The following is a 26,557-nucleotide window of genomic DNA, read 5'->3' as shown; positions in this document are numbered from 1 at the left end:
AGAGACAGCATGACAGAGTGCAAGAGAGTTGGGGGGGGAGGGGAGCCACAGGTAGGAAGAGAAAGAAAAAAACTTATTGAAGGCACTCTAGCAGCATAGGTGACAATACACTGTTTATTATCTCGCACTCTTCTGGAGACATCCCTTAGCTGTGCAGGGAACCCCCGACTGATGGGTGGCTGTGTTGGATTACCTGCTCCTGTAATAAGACAAAGGGAGGAAAAAAGTGTGGTTCAGTAAGATATGGTGAGACAATTCACCAGGCCTCATGGTAAAAACTGACCAAGACACTAACATGACTTACAGTTGGCCAAAAGAACACAAGTTTCAGGTCAGAGTGTTTCAGAAAGGGAATAGAGAGACATTGTGAGAGGAGGAGAGAGAATGTGTGTATGGGAAGGAGGGAGAGGAAGAGTGAGACGGAAGGGTGAAGGGAGAAAGACTTGTGTTTTTGTGTGAGCAAGAGACAGAAAAAGAGAGAGAGAGAGAGAGACAGAAGGGCAAAGAGAGACAGTGTGTGTGTGGAAGAGAGAAAGTAGCAGCATGTGAGGAATAGAAATGAAGAGCAGAGTTTGCATGAATGGGGAGGTAGAGAGAGAGAGGAAGGGATGTAGCGTGTGTAAAAAGAACAGACAGTGTAGACACACCTGACAAGGAGATATAGACATGCCTGTGTCTCCCCAATCCAATCCTTAAAGCTGGATGGTGAGAGTTAAAACCACCACTTGAATTGCAACAAGTTTCCAACCATAATCTTCATGTGAATTCCACTGAGACCAGCTCAAAGTGCTCACCAATGTAGGCAAACCAAGGCAAGTTAAGCTCAACTCTTTAGCTCAGTCTCAGTCCCCATCTCCTTCCCTCATGACCAGGATTTGGGGCCAAATCCATCTCTTTCTCGAGCTCTGGTTCTTAACTGAAAAGGCAGAATTTTTTTTTTTATTTTATGAAACCATGCAAAACGCAAACAGTTGACAATAAACAAAAAGCAGCAGTTCACTAAACGCCACTAAATACAGGGGAAGGGGCAGCAAGGCCAAACCACAACCCCCACCGTGCAATCAGTTAACAGGGAAATGAGGGCGGACCTTAAATCCCACCTTCAGTCATTAAAAAGGAAACAGTAAAAAACACAGACAAGATAGTCCAATCAAATGAAACAGTGCACAGAACACAGACACTCCAGCAACGCAGCAAGTCACTCGCGCCTCTCACCTTCCAGCCATGAGGCAGCCCGCCTCATGCCCCTTCTGGCTTTTGGTCCGGCCTGACACACCTTCCGGCCACCTCAAGTGCAGCCCATTCCAATTCTCGCACCCTACCTTGGCACAACAGAGATCAGAATGGCCTTCCCACCTTCCGGCTTCCCTGACTGTATCTCTGTGCCTTCTGGCCATCTCTCAAACAGCCTGTCCCGGTATCTTTCCGGGGTGACAGTGCTGAGGACAGCCCACCTGCCTTCCAATTCTCAGCCCACCCCCATGCACCGTCTGGCTCCCAGCCACCCAATGCACTATCTGACCTGTGGACTGCCCTGACAACCTTCTGGCCACCTCTAGGACAGCCTGTCCCTATGCCTCCCTGGGACGACAGCCCACACACCTTCTGGCCCTCAGCCCACCCCTACGCAGCATCTGGCTCTCGGTCCGCCCTGAGAAATAGTCTTATCAGCTAGTAATGCTGCTTGGCACTTTTTAATGGCCATTTATATTAATTACTCATGCTAATTATTGCTTTCACTTTGTTTGGAATTTTCTTTTCTGCAATTCATCTTTACTGTTGTCACAAATCTTATCTTCATGAAATTTTGTCACTGGACTGCCCAAGTGAGAGAAAAATTGAAATATGAATGTGTAAAAGTTGGACAACACTGAAGAGTTAAATTAGACAGTTAAATTATAAGGATAACTTCCATAAATGTGAGTTTTGGGTTATTCTCTTGAGTATAGAACATCAAGGGGCGATTGGATCAGGATTATCAAAATGTTAAAAAAAAATTGATGAACAGACAGAGACAAACTATTTTGACTACAGGAAAACCAAGAAGTGGAGAAGTAACCTAAAGATTATGGCCGGGCCATTTATAAGAAGGGTCAGGACAAACTCTCTGACAAAAAGGTAATTTGTTTTCTTCCCCCAGCAAGTTCTGGATGCTGTGGACAATGGATATAATCAAGACTGAGACTGTGAGATTATGTTGGTTCGTGATATGGAATATTAAAGCATGTGTAAATGTAAACTGAGGTGGGGGTTGAGAAATAGTGTTTCTTGATGCAGTGCTATGCAGACTACATCAATTTTCTGGGAGCAATCTTCACAGACGACAATCGCCATGGTTCATGCACCTTTCTTCAATTATACCAATGAGAAATTGCGTTGGGTACAAAGGTAACAGTCCACGGTGGGCTGCTCCTGAACAGTTGATGTGAAATTAACATTTGAAGTGTTGTCATGTGAATTTCCCCCTTAGTGTACTTAACCTGAGATCTATTCACATAATCTTTGGTAGTCCATAGCAAAACTTCCAATAAGTAACTATCCACTTGGACAATCACCTGAAGTAATTATATAAACTCCTCATTTGTCTTTTACTCAGGCATGGGCATGCTGAACTTTCCACATTGCTGAGGTAAATTGAGATGTTTCCAGCTAACACTTTAAAAAACCTCAAAATCTTAAGCAGCAACTATACAATCATATTTATTACATATGGGTCCAAGAAAATCTCTTCACTTGTAAGCTTCTACCTTATATATTACCAGAGGTATGAGCTTTCATTAATCAAAAGCATTGCTTGATGTTAACAGAATAAAAAAAGTTAAAATTGAGGAGGATCCAGGGCAGAAAAGTATGGAAGAAGAAATGATTTCAAGTCAACAACGAGAGAACAATTTATATACATTATAGCCAGCAACATGTAAAGTCACTAACCTCAACTGACTTAGGATGTGGCAGCTGCTTCTGTCACTAATGATGCCATGAAAATGTTTTACTAGCTTGGCTCTGAAAGGATCCCATTTTGGTTTCCAATGGTTAAGGCAATGATTTAGTAGTGTTCTCTGTGTCATGTGTTCTGTTTCACTGGAAATCTTTTACCTGTGTCTTTTACATTATTTTGAAAGAGAACACAACAGTCTCCGCATGAACTGAGTTATTAAAAAAAAAGACAAAGGTTTTGGTAGGAAACCAACTTGATACCAACACCACATCACTGACATTCTCCATGGGGATATCCCTCACTGTCAACATCAGCAAGTCTGCTCCCTTTACAACCACCAAATGCTACTTTTAAAATAGTTGTAAACTAGGTTAATGCTGGTGCTTAATGTTCAAGTTCCTTCTCCGATAAAGATCCTTGATATTATTTCTGAATAATCTTCTTTATTTAGATGATGCATATTCACCAGTAGGTTTTTCGACAAAAACAAATTTCTTCCAAATTCGTGATTGCTACACTGTCATGCCTCAACATGTTTAAATGCATTACTCTTTAGACTATTTTGTTCTTTTTGAAACTCGTGACCAATTTGAAAATATACAGTATTTTGCTTTAAAAAGATAATATACCTGTCTACCAAGTCCAGTTAATATCTTTAGACACATTCTCATTTCAATTCCCTGAAGAGAAGATAAATGCATTTTGACCATATATTTCTCAAGAATGAAAGACAGCAAACTGTTTAACTCTGTCTCACATTGCAGTTCCTCACTTTCACTGCTGCTGGACGTAACACTGAAGATGTGAACAATCATTTCAGCTTGGGAATTAATCCTTAGCAGACAAGTAGCACTGTTGCAATTTTGCCAGTTACCACTATAAATTAACATCTAATGAATGGCAAGGGATTTCTGGCAAAGCGGCAGCCATTTTTCAAGACCGCTGCTAGCAGCATGGAATGGGGAAAAAAAAATATTTTGCATTATCACCAAGAGGGAAGACTGAGCCATAAAAGTTATAAAGGATGTTTTCATTGAGACCATGCAAAAAAATCCATCTGCCTTCACCATTTTTCTAAACACAGGACAATATTATTTTTCAAAAGGTGTTTAGCACATGACAGAATGAACTTTATTTGTCAATGTAGGAATTCAGAGTCAGAGATCTTATCTACTGATGTCATGAATCAGGCGACAATATTTCCGTGGCTACCCTGTCACTTAAACAATGGATAAAGGTGGTCCACCTTTAAAGACAAATGACCAGCTAGCAACAGCTCATGTTTTCGCCCTTTCCATAAAATCATAAAATCTCTCTTTAGATGCACCTTGAGCTGTAATTTTACATTTATGCTTTTACAATGCTTATTAATCATAATTGTATTAGTCTTGCTGTGGGTAGGCTTTGGTGTTATTTGATGCTCTCTCCACAAGGATCATTGGAACCACTCAAAGTACATCGCTTTTTCAGGGTTGAAAAGTACTGATGGCCTGAACGTTTATTTTTGGTCAGTTCCAAGCAAAAGGGCAACAGCTTTCGGAGAGCTCAGTTTCAGTTTTGTTCAAATTAAGTACAGGTGCTGGGAAATATACCTGCTCTTTGTTGGCTGATAAACTTGAGTGCCAATAATAATATTTGTCAGCGGATGTAAGTTTGTTCGCTGAGCTGGAAGGTTTGTTTTCAGACAATTTGTCACCATACTAGGTGACATTTTCACTGAGCCTCTGGCGAATCTCAACCTGACCTACAAATCTTCTCAAAACTCGCTAATAATTGTCAGTCTTTTTATTTAATCGCATCAGTGCTAAAGTGGTGCCAAGATATTAATAAGAATAGGATTGGATTTTAACTTATGATGGCAACTTACTTTTATTTCTTAAAGAAACTTGTTTTCTGTTACACTCTGTCCCATGTGTTGCACATTCCTACCTTCTTCTCATCAATCCAATCCAAAGATGTGCAGGTCAGGTGAACTGGCCATGCTAAATTGCCCACAGTGTTAGGTGCATTAGTCAGGGGTAAATATAGGGTAGGGGAATGGGTTTGGGTGGGTTACTCTTTGGGGGGCGGTGTTGGGCCGAAGGGCCTGTTTCTACACTGTAACGAATCTAATCTAATCAAACCACTGTCTTTAAATATTACCTTCCTCTCGCATACCCATCATAAACAGTTGTGTCTTGATCCATTTTAGGTGAAATTTTATTCCAAGGTTTGTGATGATCCATAAATACACAGAAGCAGCACACTTCTCAAATGTAATTAACTCAATCAGTCCTTGGTTACATTTTCACTTGTAATGCACACTGCATTTTGTAATACATTACAAATCGTGGCACCAAGGGTAATCTCCTCTTACTCCTGCTTCAGCAGATTTTCCTCATTCTCTATTTACTTTAAAACTGAACACAACTAATATCAAGTTGTTTCAAGTTTATTTGTGCTTTTTTTGTTGAAGATTGAAGATTTGTGGATTTATTGAGGGGGGAACTGGGGAGGAAGTGAACAATAAGGTTTCCCAGCCGTGCATAAACAAAGATTTATAGCTAGAACTAAGAAGAGTATAAATCCATAGGCAACGTATTTTCTCAAAGGAGAATTGACTCAAAAGGAAGGAAAAATAAAAAAACAGCAGACAGGAAGCTGCTTTGGAAGAGGGCAGAAACATAAGCTTGAAATTTGCAACCAAAATTTACAAGTTAGATGCAAGTTACTCCTTTGCCAACTACAAAATATGTGACTGAACTATACTTGTCACTGCACATTGACATTAAACTACACTGAAGCCTTCAATCACACTTATACCTACTGTAGCTTTTGCATGCATTTGCTTAGCCACGTTACATAACTACTACCACACACTGTTACTAATTCCAGCGTCATTACCTTTCAAAGGCATCTCGTCTTTTTTTTTAAAAACGGGTATATTATTATAAGCTCAGGCTTCATACAAAAAAAATGCTTCAAATTACTGGCTCAATATCCCTAACTCAACTTTTAAATGGACTAAAGCCACATTCCAGTGACTTGGGCTCACAATCAAAGATAGCTGTGTATTTGCATCACTGTATGAACACAATTGAAATGGAGATAACCTGTTTGCTTTGCAGGGCAATGAATAGAAATAGAGCTTAAAAATGTGTTGCTGGAAAAGCGCAGCAGGTCAGGCAGCATCAAAAGAGCAGGAGAATCGACGTTTTGGGCATAAGCCCTTCTTCCTGAAGAAGGGCTTATGCCCGAAACGTCGATTCTCCTGCTCCTTTGATGCTGCCTGACCTGCTGCACTTTTCCAGCAACACATTTTTAAGCTCTGATCTCCAGCACCTGCAGTCCTCACTTTCTCCTATGAATGGAAATAATCTCCTACATCATTAGCAAAGTATTGGGGAATTATCTGGGCTCCCAATTGGATGGAAGCAAACAGTAAGCCATAATCACTTGGACAACAGGATACTGGCTCTAAACATAATATGGTCATGAAGAACAGACTTATTTTAAATTTGGCTACATTTTTAACCCTCCTCAATGCAAAACACAGCAGTCCACGGGGTTTGGCCCCTTTAATTTTAGTATTTTTGTGAATTGCTTTAATAGACTGTGTTAAGTACAAGAAGACTTTCCCTTTTTTTCTATTAAAAAGAACTTGAAAAAGTCTGATTGTGTCTATTACTATCACATTACACGAACAGTTAAGCTCTCCCTGACTTGCAAGTACATCCTTTTCAAAAAGGTGGCTATGGTCAAATGAGGAATGGGAAAAGAGTGGAGCCACTCCACCCCTTCTCACCTGCATGTGACAATACAACATCTGCCTTTCTCCTTTTCTTTTCAAAGAACTGCCCAGCCGTGTATGTCTTGCAGAATAGGGGCTTGCAGTGAGAAAAAGTAGTTGAATAATAACTCGATCTCTCTATTCATTTATCCCCACAATGAGGAATTTAGCCTCTTCTCAAAAAGCATTATTCAGACAGGTGGTGGAACGGTCAAAAACTCCACCTAAGTTTTGTCATTCGCATGTTGGCTCTCCATTGGGTTGGGCCTATATATTGCCTTTTAATAAAATGAACACAATCAGGTTAGTTGTTAAGCAAGATCAATTGCACAATGCTTAGCCTTAATAGTTTAAATTGTACTTCAAAAGCATATTGACCTGAACAGGTATACTGTTGAGCCAACATATAATTACGTGATGCGTAAACATGGCTCAGAACGACACCTTAGAGGTTTAACCTTCCTTGTTCTGGCCAATAGCATTATTACCTAGATTTAACTGAGGTGTTTTGACCAGGTTTTCTGGAAGAAAAAGCACACCCAGATCAAAGACACATAGGTCAGATGAGAAGCAGCATTCCTTGTACTCTTTTCCAATGATGTATCTTAAATCAAACAGCCAGAGAGCATCCACCAACCACATTTTCACTTCCAACACTATATGCCTTTGTGATCTCTTGAGCATGCTTCAACTCTGTTCAGGTCTGAATGCAAACAGTTCTAAGTGCCGAGGAGTAACTAAGGTGAAACTGCCCAAAGCTCTTCATATTAGAATTTCACAGAAGACTCCTTTGCCACATCACTTCATGTTCGACGTGAACCTTTTTCCATAGGAGGATGCACTTTTCCAAAATCTCTGTGCTAGTCACTTCCATCTCACCCCAAACAATTAAATTCTAAAACTCATAGTGGACATTTAAACTCAACAATGAAATCAAAGGGAAACAGTTCAGTAAAAGAAATTATGAGTAGTTCTAGGCTGATTTTCCCCATAGGTCTCTTATTTTAATGTTTACACATACCAATGGCTGATAGACAGTTGACCAACTGAGAAGTAAATATGCACTAAGCAGTAATAACGTACACTAACCATATGTGTACTTGCAGATTGCTAATGAGGCTTGACAGTCAGAAACACATTAGCAAGTGAAGTTGCCTGTGGTTTAAAAATAAACTTCCCGAAAAGAATTTAGAAAGTGGCTTTGTTGAATGGCCAGTATACACCTTTTTATTTAGGTAATGAAACTTTCTGAATAGAAAACAGGAGCAGAAACTTTAAAAATATGCTTCAAGCCTGATGAGTGAATGCAATACCAACATTTATGACACGAGCTGCTAAAATACTGAAGCAATGAACACTAACTATTTGGTCAAAACCTCTCAATATCTAATGATTAAATTCTTCACTGGTCCTGATTGTTATTTGATTTGATTGATGCTGTTTTCACGTTCATTCTGGATATTTAGTTGACTGCCTTCACTACTATGTGTATCTTTACATAGTATTTGTTCTCTATACTTTCCACTTGAACGTTTTTTTTTCCTTTGTGGCATTACCTCCTGTGTTGGACTTATTATACTTTTAGTTCAGCCTCATCATATTCCTGTTGATCAGTGCTGCTAACTCCCTCCTGTTGTTGCACATAATAATGGCTTGTTTTCTTTGGAGAACAAGTGGATAGTTGCACAGTTCTGACAACTTGAGAGATTACACAGCCAAACATCCCTCATTGCACCTCATTCAGAGATGAGCTTTCCAAGTTTAAAAAAATAGTATTTATTATCATCATTTGTGGAGGATTGGACAGGTTGGGCTATCTGTGTGAGATATAATGAAGAAAGTGTGTGAGAAGACCAGTCAGATCAGATTCAACTGAAACAATCCAATTAAAAAATGTAGCATTGAAAACCATGAAGGCCACCATTGCCATTATTCCTGGTACACATTCATAAGTCAAAACTGAGATATTTATCTTTCATTAGGGAAGCTCAGAGAACACAGAACTCCACAAATTTCTCCATACTCTGCATTACACAAAACTTCATTCCTTGATATATGATTCTCTGTACAGAAACTGGCTCCATTTCCTAATTGTTTAGCATATGATGCTTAAAAGAGCTGGTGGGATGGGTAAACTCTCAATGAAAAAGGTGAGTGAGATTGCCTTCTGTAAGGGAGGTGATGATAACTTAGAGGAGAAAGTTAGGACTGCAGATGCTGGAGATCAGAGCTGAAAATGTGTTGCTGGAAAAGTGCAGCAGGTCAGGCAGCATCCAGGGAACAGGAGAATCGATGTTCAGGAATGAGAAGGGCTTATGCCCGAAACGTCGATTCTCCTGTTCCCTGGATGATAACTTAGACACTTACTGGCTAGCTCTACCGTTGTTTGGATTTTTGTCAAATCCTAGCTCAAGCTGTAATTTTATTAAAGCTGAAATGGTACCTCTGCAGTGGAAGGCAAATTAAAATCTAGTAATCAAAAGATATGGGAATACATATCTTAGTCAGTTCCCCATTCAATCTTAATAGAAAATGTAACATTAGTCTCTTTTTTTTGTATGACTAGTGATTAACTATCTCTTCTTACCTTAAAGTTCTGAGTGACAGATATGAGCACATCTTCAGAACGGTCAAAAAGAGAAATCAATCTGTCACTTCTTTAGTGATACTAATGCATTTCAGTTTATGAAAATGTTGCTCTGTATGTTTATTTTTTCCAACATTCACTGGGTCTTGTATAAATGTATATGCATTTCTTGGCAATAGCGAACTAGCAGGGCATTATTCTCTTTTCAATGAGTACACTGTTTACAGGTTGTGAATGATATATAATCAAAAAACATACATATTACAGAAATCTCAAAGGTAAGTAATAATAGAGGCAACACCCATGAAACACAAGAAAAAAAACTATGATTTATTTTCAACTGAACTGCAACTTGAGATCTAATGTAAATGGATACACAACAAAACAATGAATTTGTGAAGACGATTACTGAGCTTCTACTGAGCACAGAAATGTGAAGTCTTAGTGGAGTTCAGAAGATCTCACAACAGAACTTTTAGCAGCAGGTTTAAGGGGATATGATTACTTTACAAAATGTGAGCAGCTCACGGGTTAATTGAGAATTTTACTTCACTGTCAACTTTCCTCCACTGAAACCCAGACTACTGAATTACCTACATTTCAACTGTATGTGAGAAATATAATCTCATCCAGTTGAGCAAGTACAGCTTTAGCTTCATACCCTCAGGCCTGAAATCCAGTTAAAGATTCCTACATCCCTTATTTCTGCTACTTTTGGGAGTTGTCACCTAAGCAGTTAAATAGAATGCTTTTATACTCATGAAGTGATTTACCTTGGGGCAGAGGAAGGAAAAACTAACAGAATCATGAAATGGCATTGATGGTGGCCATGATGAAGTACGTGGCACAAAAAGTCCCACCCTGAAGAAGGAAGTGTGGCGGCAGGAGGCAACAGTGGAGGAAACTAAGAAGGATGAAGAAACCTAAAACAAATGTATAGGCCAACCAGAAAGATTAATGTACTGTGAACTGCTGTGGAACAAAAACAAACAGTAGAAACAGCAGTAAGTTTTGTTTCATTAGCTATCCAAAAAGGATTTTAGTCGAGTTAGAAAATAAACGGAAAATGATGTGCAACATTCTTTTTCCAAATAGTTTCAAACAATCTAAGCTATTCTTGTCTTGTTTGTGAAAGCTGGCATGATTATTCACTTATTGGAGGTGGCTAGGAAGGTGTTGAAAATGGCAAAGACATGAGTCTGCAGAGATAGACATCTTCTTTTCTCCACCTCAGCTGTGGATTGCCGGGTAAGGAAATTCAGGGGAAACATTCTTGACTCATCAACAATTATTGCCTTTCCAGTTGGTGAGTAAAGTGGCTGGATTTCCAACTGGGCCTATCAGGTTTGTCCTGCCGGAGGCTTCCATTTGCCCCAATTTGGGGCCAATCAAAGGTAGAGATGGAGAACATAGAGTTGGCTGGTGAAAGCCATCCTCTTGCCCTTGCCTCAGACATCCCAAAACCTCTCTCCCCTCACCTCCAAAATTTGAAAGAAAAACACATTTCTTCTCAGCAACAAGTCTACAGCTTCTGTGAGTCAGGACTTCAATATTGAGGCTCATGAGTCTCGGAGAAACTGTTCATGGAATCAGTCCTTGAAGACACCCACTCCCACACTTAGTATGTAGAACTCTAACTCTCAGTCACAGTCTTTTCATGACCTTTTATAACATTCCTCAGCATATGTGCTACCTTTATTCGGTTAAAGTAATGAAAAGCATAAAGTAACTCTACAAAAGCAACGTCCCTATTTTCATTAAAGGCACTAAATGAAGACAACACATCAACAAGTTGGGGGAGTGCTATGACACATGTGAAGACCGTGTCCCTGTACCTAGAGGATAAAGCTAGTGAAAGAAAAAAAAAAGGAGTACTTGGAGATGAACATACTAGTTATTCTTTACACTCCAAAATGGAGGTCCAGTGAATTACATACAAACACAAAAACAAACAGCAGGAGTCAGATACTCTGTCCTTTCAAGGTCATGGCTGAGGTGATTTTAACCTCAACTTTACATTTCTGTATATCTCTGAAAATCTTTCATCACCCGGTAGTCACGAATCTATCTACCCGTATCTCTGATTTAATAATATTTAAAGATCCTACATCCTCTGTCTTTTGAAGAAGGGAATCCCAAAGACTCACAACCTTCTGAAAAAATCCCTCATCTCTCTTTCATCAGAATCTGAGGGTTGGGTGTATGTGTGTCATTCACAAGTTCAACTTGTTTTTCCTTCTGGATGGTGTGTGGCAAGGTACAATCTTCACCTTCTGCCAAGATTACCCTCAATACAAGATCACAATCTCAACCATGTTGTTATCAAAGAAATTAAGTAGAAACCTGATTTTAAAGCTCAAATTTAGTGTCAACAATCAGTTACCACATTTACTTCACCTCTTCCATTAGTACTGCTCTTAAACAACATGTCAGAAAGGAGATCAAAGTTGAGAAATCAAACAAAAATCCCTTTAATTAAACTGTCAAAAATCTAGAAAAATTACCATCACCTGTTCTGTCTCTAGATGTCTGTGGAACTTAATATTTGGACTTGGCAACCTTGTTAAAGCCATAGGTAACCTAAATTTTTATCCCATTTTATTTCTTGCTCTTAAAACACAGGTTAAAATATTACAACATAAACAGATTTTTCCCACCTTCAGAGATTTTTGGCTATTGAAAGAGCTTCTGAAAAGCATGGGACAACATTGTTTCATGTTTTACTTTCTGGCCAATTGCTACAAAACAGTGATGTACCCAGCTCCTGTGCCCCAAATCAAGAAGCTACTCTATCACTGACTGACACGTACTCCCTATTGAATAATGATTGCTTTATAGATATTTGATATTACTTTATTTAACATTAGGCCCCACATGTAAATGTTAAGCTGCATTGCTACTCATTGTCATTTGGCCATGAGACACTTTTTCCAGGGAAATTTACATACATATGTGCTGCAGCACAATGAAGAACTTTCTTTCTTACAGTGTTTTGAATGATAACAGGAAGAACACCATTGTGAGCAGTGGTTTCTGTGTAGACTATTGCCTCTCAGCATTTCTGGAAGCACTTTCTTTTCTTGGGAGAGGGCTGTGGTGAATACAAATGCCCAATAAGTGAGATCTTACCTTTATCAGTACCTTTGACATTTGTATTCTTCCGTTCTGACACTTGACTGTTTTAGAAGCCAGTTTGCATAATCCAAAAGGATGCCAATGCTTCATTAATTTCATTAACCTACAGTAATGTGATATTATATCTGAATATTAATCTATTTTTGCATGTAGAAGTCAAAGAAAGTGAAGGGGAGACTTGGTTTAGATCACTAAAGAAGCTTTTTCTTCCACCTGGGATGTGGGTTATTTCCATTCAAACAATTTCTCAACAAAGCCATTAAAACTATCACAATTATCAAAGGAAACTCTTGCAATTTCTTCTTTATTGTGTCCCTGTTTATGTTACTGAGGTGACTAAGACTGAGAGAGGAGGAGATGTAGTGTATGCAAAAGGCTGAACTAAGATAACAATAGTATTTTGATTAATTTTATCAGCTTTAACCATCTGTGTCCTTTCAGTCTGGCCACAGCAGCCTCCAATGTTTGGTGTACACAACTCTGTTAAGCTGGAACCCAAGCCAACACTTCAACGCCAAGTCGACTGCACTTCCTTGCATTCTGCCCTGAAATAACCACATTCTCAGAAAGCCAAACAGTGGGAATATCAGTAAAATAATGTTTGCCTTGATTTTGCTGTACAATCTGTAAATTATTTCGGCAGGGGCTTTACTATCCCTACTCAATGGGAAATGAGTAGCATGAAGTTAAATTTGGAGCAGTTCCATTTTCCACTCCATTCCCATCAATGTCAGATTATAATGAGGTGGTTTTAGTGGCAGAACAGCCTGTCTGATTAACTCAGGTGGGAACTTCATGCGTAAATACTGATTGGATTCTTATCACTTCAACTGATAAGACATTTTTGCTGCTCGTAACTCACACAGGGAAGATTTTCGTGGCAACACAAGACTGTCCTTCATGGAGCCCTGCTCTTCCCAAGCCCACAACAAAAACCTTAGTCTCCCTCACCCTAGACTTATCCTGTTCCTTCACTTACGACCCTCGCCTACCCTCGCTATTCTAACTAGTGGAAGATGGCACATAGCTAAGGCGCATCCAATCTTCACTTGTTGGTAAATACACTTCAGACCCATTTCAGGCAAGAAATGAACTGGTGACACTTCAGTGAGATTTGTTTGTCAAGTTGTTGTGGTGCCTTGCTGATTCTGCTGAGTGAGAAATAAACTCAGCTAACTAGTTTCCTGCCAGAGGTACGCATCAAGTTAAATGGATTGCTGCATCTCCTGCATTACTCTACAACCAGGAGTTAACCAGGTAACATTTTTCATCTTTGATTGCACCTATTACAATAAAATAGCAAGTACAACCACTTTAACAATTGGGAAGTTGTTTGCCTGAAAATGGGAAGACTCTGTTTTGGTTGAAAATTAACACAGTTATTTAGGTACATCTGGCTACAACATATGGATTAACCTTACTTTAAATCAAACTCTCAAGACCCAAGTGTCTGCAATAAATTTGAAAACGTTTAAAGGCTAAAATGTGTGTCTCGGCTTTAGCCATTATCACATGTCTGCTTATAGTCAGTCAATCTTTAAATCATTGTGCTCTACTCTCCTTGATTCTTTCATTATTGTAATTACAGTGTTAATAATAGCCTCATTTGTGCTGATGGCCACAAGCACATGTTGAACATAAATCTTTCATAATTGCTCTGCATATATATCACTATGCCAGCATGTACATGTTACTTTTCAGAAATGTTATAAAAATTAAAACAAAAAGCTGCTTTAAAATTCAAAAATTATCTTGTTTTCATACTTCGCAACTCACTATTTTATTCTTACTTTAAATTGTAGTCTTACAGTACGTTAGTCAAGTTTAAACAACAATTTTGTAATCCAGAGACAACATCGAAATCATAATGTCAGACTCACCTAAAAAACTATTCATGCAACTATAAAAACATACTCGCGAATTACTTTGTGGTTACTATCCATTAAATATTCCAATTTTGCTAATTTTAATTTTCACTACAGTGCAGGACCCCAGTGTGCAGCAAATAAATCCCTTTCACATTTTTTGAAGTTGTCAGATATTCCAAAAGTAATGTGACTGTATTACCAAGATTCCAGCCAGAGGTCCAAACGAGTCCACAATTTTCAAATGGATCCAAAGTGACTTTCAGTCTGTTAGCATGGTTTCAGATTTGAATTACAGTGTTTAAAGGAACAGTGTGCAAAACTTAGCATGCAGCATTGCAGTTTCAAATGAAAACTGAATTCCCTGAAAACCTATTTAGCTGGTCATCCTTTACAAAAATCTGGAGAACCCATTAACCTACGAGAACTTAGGAATTGTAAGTTGACCCCAGACTCATGACTGGCTTTGAAGGTATTGGAGTTTTTAGACATATTACACTCCATCTGAGAGAACGTAAATCTAACAGTAAATCTTCAGATTGACTGATGACAAATGATCTATACCCTACCCACCCAGACAGAAGAGGAAGGAGGGGGGAACGGAATTTGCAACACCCTGAGCAGCTGTCTCTTTGAATGTCTAAAGAAATGAATGTACTTGCCAGACTTCCAGGACAATACCATTAGTCGCCAATTGACTGTGGGTGAAGTTGGCTTTCTGATAAACATCAACATAACCAGTCACCAAAGTCACTCTACACCCAAAAATGTAATGACTTCGGTTTGATTATATTGTCATCGCGCTTTTGAAATCGCTTCCAATTATCTTCTAAAAGCCTGACATGCATCTGTACTTTTCTGCCTGAATATGCGACTGCTCTGGAAATCAGGCAACCTGATTGTAGATAGACCACCAGATGCTAGGTACTGTAAGTGCCATACTAGTCTTGTAAGGAAGACTGTGCAAAGCATAGTTGCATCATCTCCACCAACTTCATTACAACAACTCACTCCAATGACATCTCTTCTCTCTGTGGACATTAAAGTAGACAACAGTCTCATATTTGTCTTTCCGAGCTTCTTTCCGAGCTGCCACTGGCTTGGTGCAACCTTAACCAGGGTGTGTGTGCTACCTCTTTCATACAGCCATTGACTCCATCTACCTTAACTTCTCCCTAGGTAGAAGTACACAGCGAGGGAGCTCAGATGATAGCCTAATTCTCCAGGCTGCAAATTCTCAACAGACATGCAAATGCTTCTGAAGGCATCACCAAATAGCCAGTGATATAAATATATAACTAGGAAGAGATATCCAGTGTGTTTCTCATCAAAACAACGTATGTTTTCACTCATCTCTGAAAGAGATATCCGAGCAGCAGTTTTCCTTCTGTTCATCTACTTACCAACATGTCCATCAGTAATAGGTCAAGTTTCCAATATATTTCAAAGGAAATAATTATTTTGGAGTAATTCAGGTGAGGGTAAGGAGTAGAAGATTCTATGTGTGAGTATAAGTCACCCAAAGATGGGAGAGATAAAGTGTGAGGTATTAATTGTTGAGGAAGATGTTTTGAAGTTATGGAAGCTTTATGCTAGGGCAGTTGTTGGGAATTTTACACAAATTGTAGTGCAAACACTTTCAAGTGTGAACATTGCTTTAACAGAATATAGTACCTTGAGGTTTTGAGAAAAGCAATCTGGTGACAAACAATTTGATCACCTGTGAACTGATTTTGATTCCTTTGCATCGGATATCAGGCTTGAGTGAAAAGGAGTATGGTGATAGTGCCAATAACAACTCTCTGTAGTCAGCACAATTTTGTGAAGGATAAGTCTAGGAATGAGAATTTCCTGTCTTGTACCACATGGAAGACTGTGTCAGAGTTCCTTCTGTCTGCTGCCCTAGCATGGTGCCAGAGGGAAAAATTAGTTAAAGACCAGCATTACTTGGCAATGAAATTACTGGTCATACTGTCCCTCCATTTTGAAATGTACAAGATAAGTAAGGCTTAAAGTAAACTTGTATCATTCACAAATTTTACTGATTTTTCCTTCTAGCATGTTGACACAGATGGCACCTAAGTAGGTATGAAGCATATTGTCAAAGAGCTATGTTACTGTTCAGCAGGTTCTTGGTTAGCTTGTACAGCGTGTTTTGTGTGTGTTTGCGTGTGTTTGTGTGGGGTGGGGGAGAATAAGGTGGATGCAGATGCTGATGAAAGGAAAAACTCACAGTTACTCACATTTATTAAACCAAACCAAATTATTTAAATTATTTTACACACAGAAACTTGCATGTAACTCCCTCTGCTGGTGAACAGCGTAAATCTCCACCTCAACTTCCATGTAGCCAGTAAGTATAGTAAAAGTATAAGTAAAATAAATTCAGGGTCATAGCCCAACATACTTCCTGTAAAAAAGGAAGGGAAATGTATTGTCATTATTGCATACTTCCTTTTAAAGTATGTTTTATTCCACCTACAACTTAGAGTGCTGCCTGTTTTTGGGAGGACAGAAATACATGTTGGCTGTCTTCCTCTGCATAACCAAATTCACCATTCATCTTCTGTGTGTCCATAACGTGTGGGCAGCTGGCTCTTTCACTCCATACCGTTTCACAGTCATAGCCTATATACTGCTCACATAAGCAGGTATTCCAGCCTGGACCATTGGATGAGATTGTTAGCAGGGAAAATAAAAATCTGACCACTAGCACCCTTTCTGGATTTATTACTTTATCCCAACTTCAGTATGCACAGCAAACACCAAAGCATTGAAATATTGATTGTTTTTGGAATTTTTTGATGACTGGTGTACATACTAAGTCAGATAAATCTTAATGTCTAACAGCTGCTCAGAAGAAAGTTTGACCAAATAAACAGAAGCAGCTGACAAACTGGAAAATTCTTAGTGCAATTATTGCTTCTCGTAATCTTTTTACAAATTATCCAGCATAACCGAAACTACCCAGCATTCTCTATGTTGAATCTAGGAATTACAGCATCCTCATTTACTCTAATTGGCCAAATGTTTGAAGATACACTTCAATGGAAGAGTGGTGACGTAATGATTTCCAGGTATCACAAATTGCATGGGTGGTGGCCATTGGCAAGGCTGGAGGTAATGTGCTTCTGTGAGTAGCCCATGTACCAAATGTCGAAAGGTCTGTGTCCAAATTGCATGATGCGGGAAACCAGGACAGAAATGAGGTACAAGTTTTTTTTAACCTCAGGCCTCTTTTAGGCTCTGGCCTAAAGCGTACAGAATTGAACAAAATTTCTTGAGGAGACAAGCAACTGCTCCTTCTCACCATCTTTAAGTCTGAGAAGCAGACAGACTATTTCGCTCTTCTCCTCCCACCCTCAACCAGAGTTCCCCGATCCCCTCTTTGTAGGGAACTCGTTCTATCCATTTCACCAGAAACTACACAAGAAGTGCATCCAGATCCATGGCAAAAGTTTAAGTGCTGGCTCATTAAGTACTGGTACCTGAAAGCATTAGAACTCCTTAACAGTTATAATCTCCTATTGTTCTATGTTGAAACTTAACACTAATCAATTAAACCACAATACTACAGTCATCAATTTGAAACATGAACAGTGCTTCTTTCTCAGCGGTCAGCACCTTTGCCTCACAGCTCCAGGGACCCAGGTTCGATTCCTGCTTTGGGCGACTGTCTGGAGTTTGTACATTCTCACTGTGTCTGCGTGGGTTTCCTCCGGGGGCTCCAGTTTCCTCCCACAGTCCAAAGATGTGGAAGTCAGGTGAAGTGGTGATGCTAAATTGCCCATAGTGTTAGGTGCATTAGTCAGAGGGAAATAGGTCTGGGTGGGTTACTTTTTGGAGGGTTAGTGTGGACTTGTTGGGCCGAAGGGCCTGTTTCCACACTATAGGGAATCTAATCTAATCTACGAACAGTGCTTCTTTCTCTGTGGATGTTGCCAGATTGCACAATATTTCCAGCATTTTCTGGTTTTAATTCTAAATGCTTCTTATTTATTTTATCATCTCTACTATTTTCTTTGTTGGTGGTATTCAACATTTAGCCTTCACTCAAGTTTCTCAACTGTTGAAATGTAAGCAATGAATACCTCCTCTTGCTGCCATCCCATTGCATTATTGAACTAAGCAGCCTTCAAAGCAAATAGATTTTCAGGATGATTTTGTTTTTATGAATATGGCCACTACTTATTGTGAATAGCAATATTAGTTTATTTTTCACTGTTCGCATTGGAGCATGTATTGAAGCACTGACTAACCATACTACTTTACATTAATCTACTAAAAAGCAAATAAATATCATTGGGTATACACTCCCAACAGTTTCTAATCCAGGGGATGCAGTTGTATTTCAACATAAAATACTCTCTTACAACTAAGAAGCTGATGAAACTGGATTTATTTGTAGACGACCTGGTAGGAGCTCTAAATTACAGCTTCTACCACGTCATCATAATTTGTTTTGAAGATACACATCAAGCAATTTAATGTTGGTATACAGAAAGAATTTTCAGAACTTACCAAAAACTCTTACAATAATTTGTCTCTAACTATAAGGTTCTTTGCTAAAGCTAACTTAAGATGCACTTTCAAATAACATATGAGGAGCGAAATCAGCCTTACAGTTCTCACCAATTTAACTCGGAGTTTCCAAAGACAAGCTTACACTGTTGTGCCACTGACAGCTAGCACATGGTCTCTCAGTCAATGGCAGTCTGTTAGGAAACTATCCTCTTGATATCCACAAGCCAAGGAAACTCAAAAATTTGTACTACAAGCTACAGTCTGGTTTCCTTTTCAAACTACAAGGAGAGAATTAGCTTTTTAGGATTGGTGGGTCCTCCTATTTCTTGCTTAAGGAAGGATTTTGGGAAATGGATTGAATGTAACTGAATTGCAGGAAGACTGTGGGTCTCTATCTAAGCAATGCTCCTCAAGAGGTTTCTTAAGAATGGACAAGTGTCATGAGAGTATCACTCAACAGAAAAGTAAAGACTCATTTTATTCCTCTGTGCTGTAACTTTCCACTTTAATGGAAGTGAATGTCTTTTTGAAAAAAACAAATGGCAGCCTCCTGTTGCTGCGAGTTGTCAGCTGTTCGCCATCAACATGAAAACCTGTATTTTTGTACTATCCCTGTTGTACCTTTTCCCTGATCCTTAGAAATTCTCAGGTGAATTACTTCCCATTTACCCACCATTTGAATGCAAGTTAAAAGCACATTTAGGATTAGTGCCACATGTGGGCTAGCAGTATGTTATAAAAATGAAAAGTTCGAACAACCAAAATCTCTTAGGTAATTTACCTCTTAAAACACAAAATACGAGCCTCTTGTAGTGTACAGTTTCAAAACTTTTCTCAACTGATTTCCTTCTAAGTGATTTGAAATACAAAAGATTTCAAGAGGATACGAGTATATGAATATTGAAATGTGTTCCACCAGAAGCCACTTACATTATTTCTCTGAGTTGCCTTGAATCGTTTGCCAAAGTTATGACAAATGACTGGGGAAGAAAGACCTAGTAGAAATTAATGTCAATTATTCTTGTTATGTCTTTTTAATGTTCCATTATAATGCTCCCAAGTAAATCAGGAATTGCCCCTCAGGTCTCTTTGAAATCGTTCCCCTCTCACCTTAAACCTGTGCCCTCTAGCTACTCACCCTATCCATGCCCATCATGATTTTATAAACCTCTATAAGGTCACCCGTCAACCTCCAACGTTCTAGGGGAAACAGCCCCAGCTTATTCAGTCTCTCCCTATAGCTCAAACATTCCAACCCTGGCAACATCCTTGCAAATCTTTTCTGAACCATTTCAAGTTTATCAACATCTTTTCTACAGCAGGGAGACCAGAACTGAATGGAGCATTCCAAAAGTGGCATTACTAATGCCTTGTACAGCCTCAACATGACATTCCAACTCCAATACTCAGTACAATGACCAATAAAGGCAAGTGTACCCATCATCATCGTTACCACCATGTCTAACTGCGACTTCAATTTCAAGGAATTATACACCTGAACCCCTAGGTCTCTTTGTTCGGCAACACTCCTCAAACCGTACCATTAACTGTATTCAATTTGCCTTTCCAAGATGCAATACCTCGCATTCATTTAAATTAAACTCATCTGCCACTCTTGGTCCATCGGCCCATCTGATCATGGTCCAGTTGTTCTCTGAGATAACCTTTTTCACTGTCCACTACACCATTAATTTTGGTGTCATCTGTAAGCTTACTTTTTCTCCTTTATTCACAACCAAATAACTTATTTAAATGACAAAAAGCAATGGACCTAACACCAAGTCTTGAAGCACACTGCTGGTCAGAGGCCTCCAGTCTGAAAAACAACCCTCCTCCACCATCCTCTGTCTCCTACTTTCAAGCTAATTTTGCATCCAAATGGTTAGCTCTCCCTGTATTCCATGTGATCTAACCTTGCTAACGGGTCTATCGTTCATATCATTGTTGAATGCTTTGCTGAAGTCCACACAGACAACATTCACTGCTCTGTCTTTATCAATCTTTGTCACTTCTTCAAAAACTCAGTCAAGTTAGCGAGACATGATTTCCCACACACAAAGCCATGTTGACTCTCCTTAATCAGTCCTTGCCTTTCCAAATGCATGTTAATCCTGTCCCTCAGAATCCTCTCCAACAAATTACCCATCACTGATGTCAGGCTCACCAGTCTATACTGGCTTTTCCTTACCACATTTCTTAAACAACGACATCACATGAGCGACCTTACAGTTTTCCAGCACCTCACCTAAAGCTATTGATGACATAAATACCTATGTAAGGGGCCAGCAATCACTTCTCTAGCTTCCAACAGAGTTCTAAAATCCACTTGACCAGGTCCTGAAGATTTATCCATGTTTGTGTGTTTTAAGATGTCCAGCACTTTGTCCACTTGGATACGAACACTTTTTGAGATATCACTATTTATTTAGCCAAGTTTTCTAGCTTCCATATCCTTCTCCACTGATGCAAAATACTCGTTTAGTATCTCACCTATCTCTGATGATTCCACACATAGATGGCCTTAATGATCTTTAAGGGGTCCCATTCTTTCCCAGTTATCCTTTAGCCCTTAAAGTACTTGTAGATTCTCTTTGGTTTTTCCTTAACCCTATTTGCTAAAGCTATCTCATATCTCCTTTTTGCCCTCCTGGTTTCCCTCTTAACTATGCTCCTACTGCCCTTATACTTACTGGGTCATATGACATATCTTTTCTAGCATTACTCACAAACTCAAATTCACAATGTGGTAGCCACCCACCATTTTTACAGTATCCTTATTCTACATGATTACCACTATTCTCAACCGAATAGGTACAGTCAAGGAGATGCAGTTTTATGACTGAAATCATATCTCAGGAAGAAGCAAGATCTAACTTTGTGGTAGTACAATAACACTGTTACAAGACATGGCATAAGACAACTTTTGGTAAACATAATCACTTTTCACAGTTTATATTGCACAACAGAAAGTTTTTGTAAACATTTCCTCGACACGCTTTTGAAGTCACTACTGTGTACATAGAATGCAGGAATACATCATTAAAATTCCTTACCATGATATTTTACTATTGTTTTTTTTAATTCCTGCTCTGATGTGGAACCACACAGGAAAGAGTAGCAGTCAAACTGTCAACTAAATGCATATTCAACTCAGAGAATCATGACTCAGGTGCTTAATTTGCTGTTAAATATTATAAAGCCATTCACAAGTAGTACACCATGTCTAACAAGTACAAAACTAAATTCACAAGCTGTGATGGAAGCTTCAGGCATTTTCCTGTCAAAGTCTGGCAGGAATGCTCCTATCCCAGTGCATGATCTCTATCATCATACATCTGTTTCTTGACACTGCATCACTTGTATAAAAGTTCGCAAACATTTTATACATGTACATCCATTTCTAACTTCACATTGATGTCAGTTTTGATGTCACTTTGTTCTCTCATTGAAACCATAAACTTGCCATTTGAAGTCATAAAGCTAGTTCATTTACCTCATTCGGTGTTTAACGGACCTGAAATCAACCTGTGGAATGTAAATGAATTAACGGCTCTTTCATTTTTCATACAGCAGTGGATAGTAAGATTAATTTATCTTATACAGTGTAGAGTGAGACACTCATGACTCACTTGTGGCTTTGCCATTTGTAGATTATAAAGTTTATTTGACACATAATATAAAATTACACTCATATTCTACATCATGTCAAACCGTGGCATTCCTAGTTACCAGTTATTTGTATCACTGTTTCCAGTTTAGAGAAACAGAGGACCACATGCAAAACAACATTGAGAACCCTCCTCTGCTAAATTATTTGCACCTGTAAAGAAGACAGAAACTGGCTTGAGTGAAATAGAATGTTTACTGATTAACAAAATTTTCTATCATGCAGTTAGACTATTTATATGTATCACTTAGTTGTAAGTATTCAGTATTATAAAATGATAACTTTGAACTGGACAGTTTCATAATTTTTCAGGACTTGGAAGACAAATCAGGTTTACGAAAACTTTGTTCAACAAGGAGCGTGGGTATCAAAAAAGAATAGTTAATTATAGTATTTTATTACTATAAACCTTTGTTGTAACACTCTCTCACACAGTAATAGTCAGTGTGCTCCTCCCAATGTTAAAAGGCAAACTTACAAAAATACATGCTGTTGAAGAAACAAAGTGCTTCTGTTATAGTGCTTTAAAATGGTAACTATTAGTGCACTTATTTCACAATTCAACAAACTCATTTAATCTTTAAGGCAGCCAAACCGAATAATAGACATTCCACACAGAATGAGCCATTATGCCTGCAAGTTATAATTTAAATAAAATCCACGTACCTCTGCTTTTTGTGTTCTGGGAAAGCTGGAAGACTTTTCAACAGCGTAAACATCCACAAGGTACAGATTGGGACCTCGCTCTCGATCCAACACAGCAGCAGTTTGAATGACACCACTTCGGTGTCCTATTGTGAAAAGCCGTCCCACAGATTTGCCCCCACAGCGAACTGAAACAATGTAATACTCCAGTAATGCTGAAGAATCTCTTGGGTTTGCTGCCTCTAAAGAGATCACACTGGTGCCCACAGGTTCTCCTTCACGTAAAATGGTGATGTATTTGGGCTGAGTGAAGACAGGTCCATCTACACCCTGAAGAATAACAGTCAGCTCAGTGCTGGTTGTTCTTTTCTCTGGTCCAAAGTCTGAAGCTGACACAACAAGATGGTATGTGAGTCTGGAAGGAAGCAATGGCGCTATTATTCTAATATCTCCATTATATCGATCCATCATGAATGTGTCACTATCTCCATTAACTAGTTCATACTCAACCTCTCCATTTGGTCCTTCATCCGGATCTATAGCCATGATAGTTGTGAGAATTGAACCCATTACAAGAGCACTATCAGCAACTAGAGCATTTTGTGATACAAATATGGGGGCATTATCATTCTGATCTGTCACCAAGATGGTGATATTCTTTAAAGCAAAACGCCTGAAATCTAGTGGAACTGCCTGATCAATGGCTTTAATGGTCAGTTCAAATAGATTGGAAAATTCACGGTCAATCTCTGCATTGGTCCGCAATGTCCCATCAGAAGCACTGATTACAAAATGGTTTCCTCTCGGTATTTGCTGGGCTATACAATATTGTAACTTTCCATTAATATCAGCATCAGGGTCTTGGGCAGTTACTGTCAGTACAGATGTACCAATAGGAATGTTTTCCACAATAGACTTAAAAATATCACCAGGTGGAAACCTAGGTGGATTATCATTAAAATCTCGAACTTGGATCACGACTGACATTGTTGAGGATCTTGGTGGCCTTCCATTATCTTTTGCTGTTATGTTCAAATGGTAGACAGATTGGGTTTCAAAGTCCATTTTCTTTGCAAGGAAAATACTACCGGTATTATGACTAATGCTAAATGTTCCATGATTGTTACTTCCTGTAATGGTATAATGGATCTCGGCATTGTCCCCTGAATCTGAATCAGTAGCAGTTGCAGATTCTACGAGCTCTCCAACTCTCATATTTTCTAATGCATCAATGTACATCACAGACTTAGGAAATGAAGGAGTGTTGTCATTTTCATCGAGCACCGTGATAATTAAAGCACATGTGGAGCTCAAGGGTATGGTGCCCAAGTCCACCGCGAGGAGCGTCAGAGAGTAGGAAGCTGTAGCTTCATGGTCCAGCTTTCCTACCAATGTCACCTGTCCTGTGGTACTTTGAATTGTAAACTGCTCTTCTTCATTCCCTTCAATGATGTAGAAATTGACCAAAGCATTACTTCCCTCATCAACATCTGAAGCACTGACACGAAGTACTTGTGTTAAATTTCCTGCTGATTCTGATATCGTGGCCTGATATATGTCTTTGGTGAATCTGGGTACATTATCATTCACATCTTTGATGTATATCTGAACAGCGGCATGGTCCTGGAGAGGTTTTGGTAATCCTTGGTCTGATGCAATTACTGTAAAGGTGAAGACTGCAGCTCCTCTTTGCCTCATTAAAGCCTCTCTGTCAAATTTGTGTATACTTGTAATTTCCCCAGTGACTGCATTCAGCTCAAAATCAAGTTGGGCTGTTTCAAGAGTATATTTCACTTCACCATTAAATCCAAAATCATTGTCTACAGCATTGACAAAACCAACCATTGAGCCAGCTCTCTGCTCCTCTTCAAAATGGAAGACATAATTTGTGCTGTTGAATAAAGGTCTATTATCATTTACATCTTCTAGTATTATTGTCACATTCACTGTTGCACTCAGAGGCTCCACTGCTCTGTCTGCAGCAACAACCATCAGGACGTAATGGCTTTGAGATTCACGATCCAATTCTGCTTTGATATACAATTGTCCATCAGGAAAAATACCAAACTTCTTTTCTCTGTTTCCTTGTGTAATGTCATAAGTGATCTCTCCATTCACTCCAGAATCTTTGTCAGAAGCCTGGACTTTGAAAAACCTAGAGTTTACAGGTTCTGCCTCTGAAATTGTGACCTCGTATGAAAGCTGATCAAATACAGGTGCATTATCATTCACATCGTGCACATAGACAGTCAAAATCAAGCTAGACAAACGCTGAGGGACACCCATGTCAGTTGCTATTGCCTCCACTTGATATGAGCCTGCGTTGATGTCAAGTGGTCCATTTAACGTTACTATTCCAGTTTTCTCATCAATGTGGAAGAGTTCTTTAGGATTCTGCCGCAATGAATATGAAACCATGCCATTAATGCCTTCATCAGGATCTTCTACTTCAGCCTGGAAAATAACATGTCCCGAATTCCAGTTTTCAACTGCATTAATATTTTCAACTGCATGAGGGAAACGTGGAGAATTATCATTCAGATCCTTGACAGTGATATTCACTAAAGTCTCCCCAGTCACAGTGCCACCACTTGCAACAACTTTTAACTGATAAAATGCTTGCTCTTCCCTGTCTATGGTGTTGGCAGTGTTAATTTGACCTGTTGATTTACCAATGGTAAACATCCCCTTCTGGTCTCCTGAAGTGATAAGGTAAGTGATGTTGGTATTAAGATCAAGTGTAGATGCAGATACAGTGCCAACAAGAGAACCAATTGCAATATTTTCAAATATTACAAAACTGTAGCTGCTGTGGCTGAATGATGGTGGATTGTCTTGGGTGTCAATGACTGTGATGGTGACAATGGCTGGATTCTGGGACCGTAGATTTCCACCATCAGTGGCAATTGCCTGCAACCAAAAATCACACAGAATTTTATTTTAAAAAATGATTAAAATCACAAATATTTATTCTGACTTTTTTCTTCCTTGAATCTTTCAACTTTTGGATATTGCTGGCATGGTCATCATCTAGTTGGCTATTTTTAGATATCCTTAAACTGAGTGGCTTGCTGGGTCATTTCAGCAAGCAAATTTCCTTTCATAAAGGACATAAGTGACAAGGTGGCTTTGTGACAAGTAACAACAATCAATGGAAGCTCTCAGTCACTATTCCAATACTAGCTTTCAATTCTACATCTTCCCCTTCATTAATTGAGTACAAATTCTACCAGGTGCAATGATAGGACTTTGAAAGCATACCCTTCACAGCTTTAGCTTTAACCTTTAGATTATCAGTTTCGTGACATACCCACTAGGCCATCACCTCTCACCCACAGTACCAAAATAGTCAAGGAGGGCAGTGCCAGATTTCTGAAGCCTGTAGGTATATTTCTGCTCCAGCCTATAACCCTGCCTTCCCACACCC

At 39.1% G+C, this 26,557-nt stretch overlaps 1 protein-coding gene across 2 annotated transcripts in view; it reads right to left on the bottom strand.

The window, feature by feature from the left end:
* Positions 1-26,557, bottom strand: part of LOC122539345 (protocadherin Fat 4) — a 375,046-nt gene that overhangs the window by 336,842 nt on the left and 11,647 nt on the right. For both annotated transcript variants that reach the window (XM_043674087.1, XM_043674088.1), the window contains exon 2: positions 23,152-26,040. In XM_043674087.1, coding sequence (XP_043530022.1) covers positions 23,152-26,040 — 2,889 coding nt within the window. The remainder of the gene's footprint in view (positions 1-23,151; positions 26,041-26,557) is intronic.

This window comes from Chiloscyllium plagiosum, chromosome 32, assembly GCF_004010195.1.
Source record: "Chiloscyllium plagiosum isolate BGI_BamShark_2017 chromosome 32, ASM401019v2, whole genome shotgun sequence".
Taxonomy (NCBI): domain Eukaryota; kingdom Metazoa; phylum Chordata; class Chondrichthyes; order Orectolobiformes; family Hemiscylliidae; genus Chiloscyllium; species Chiloscyllium plagiosum.
This window is presented reverse-complemented; position numbering and strand designations above follow the sequence as displayed.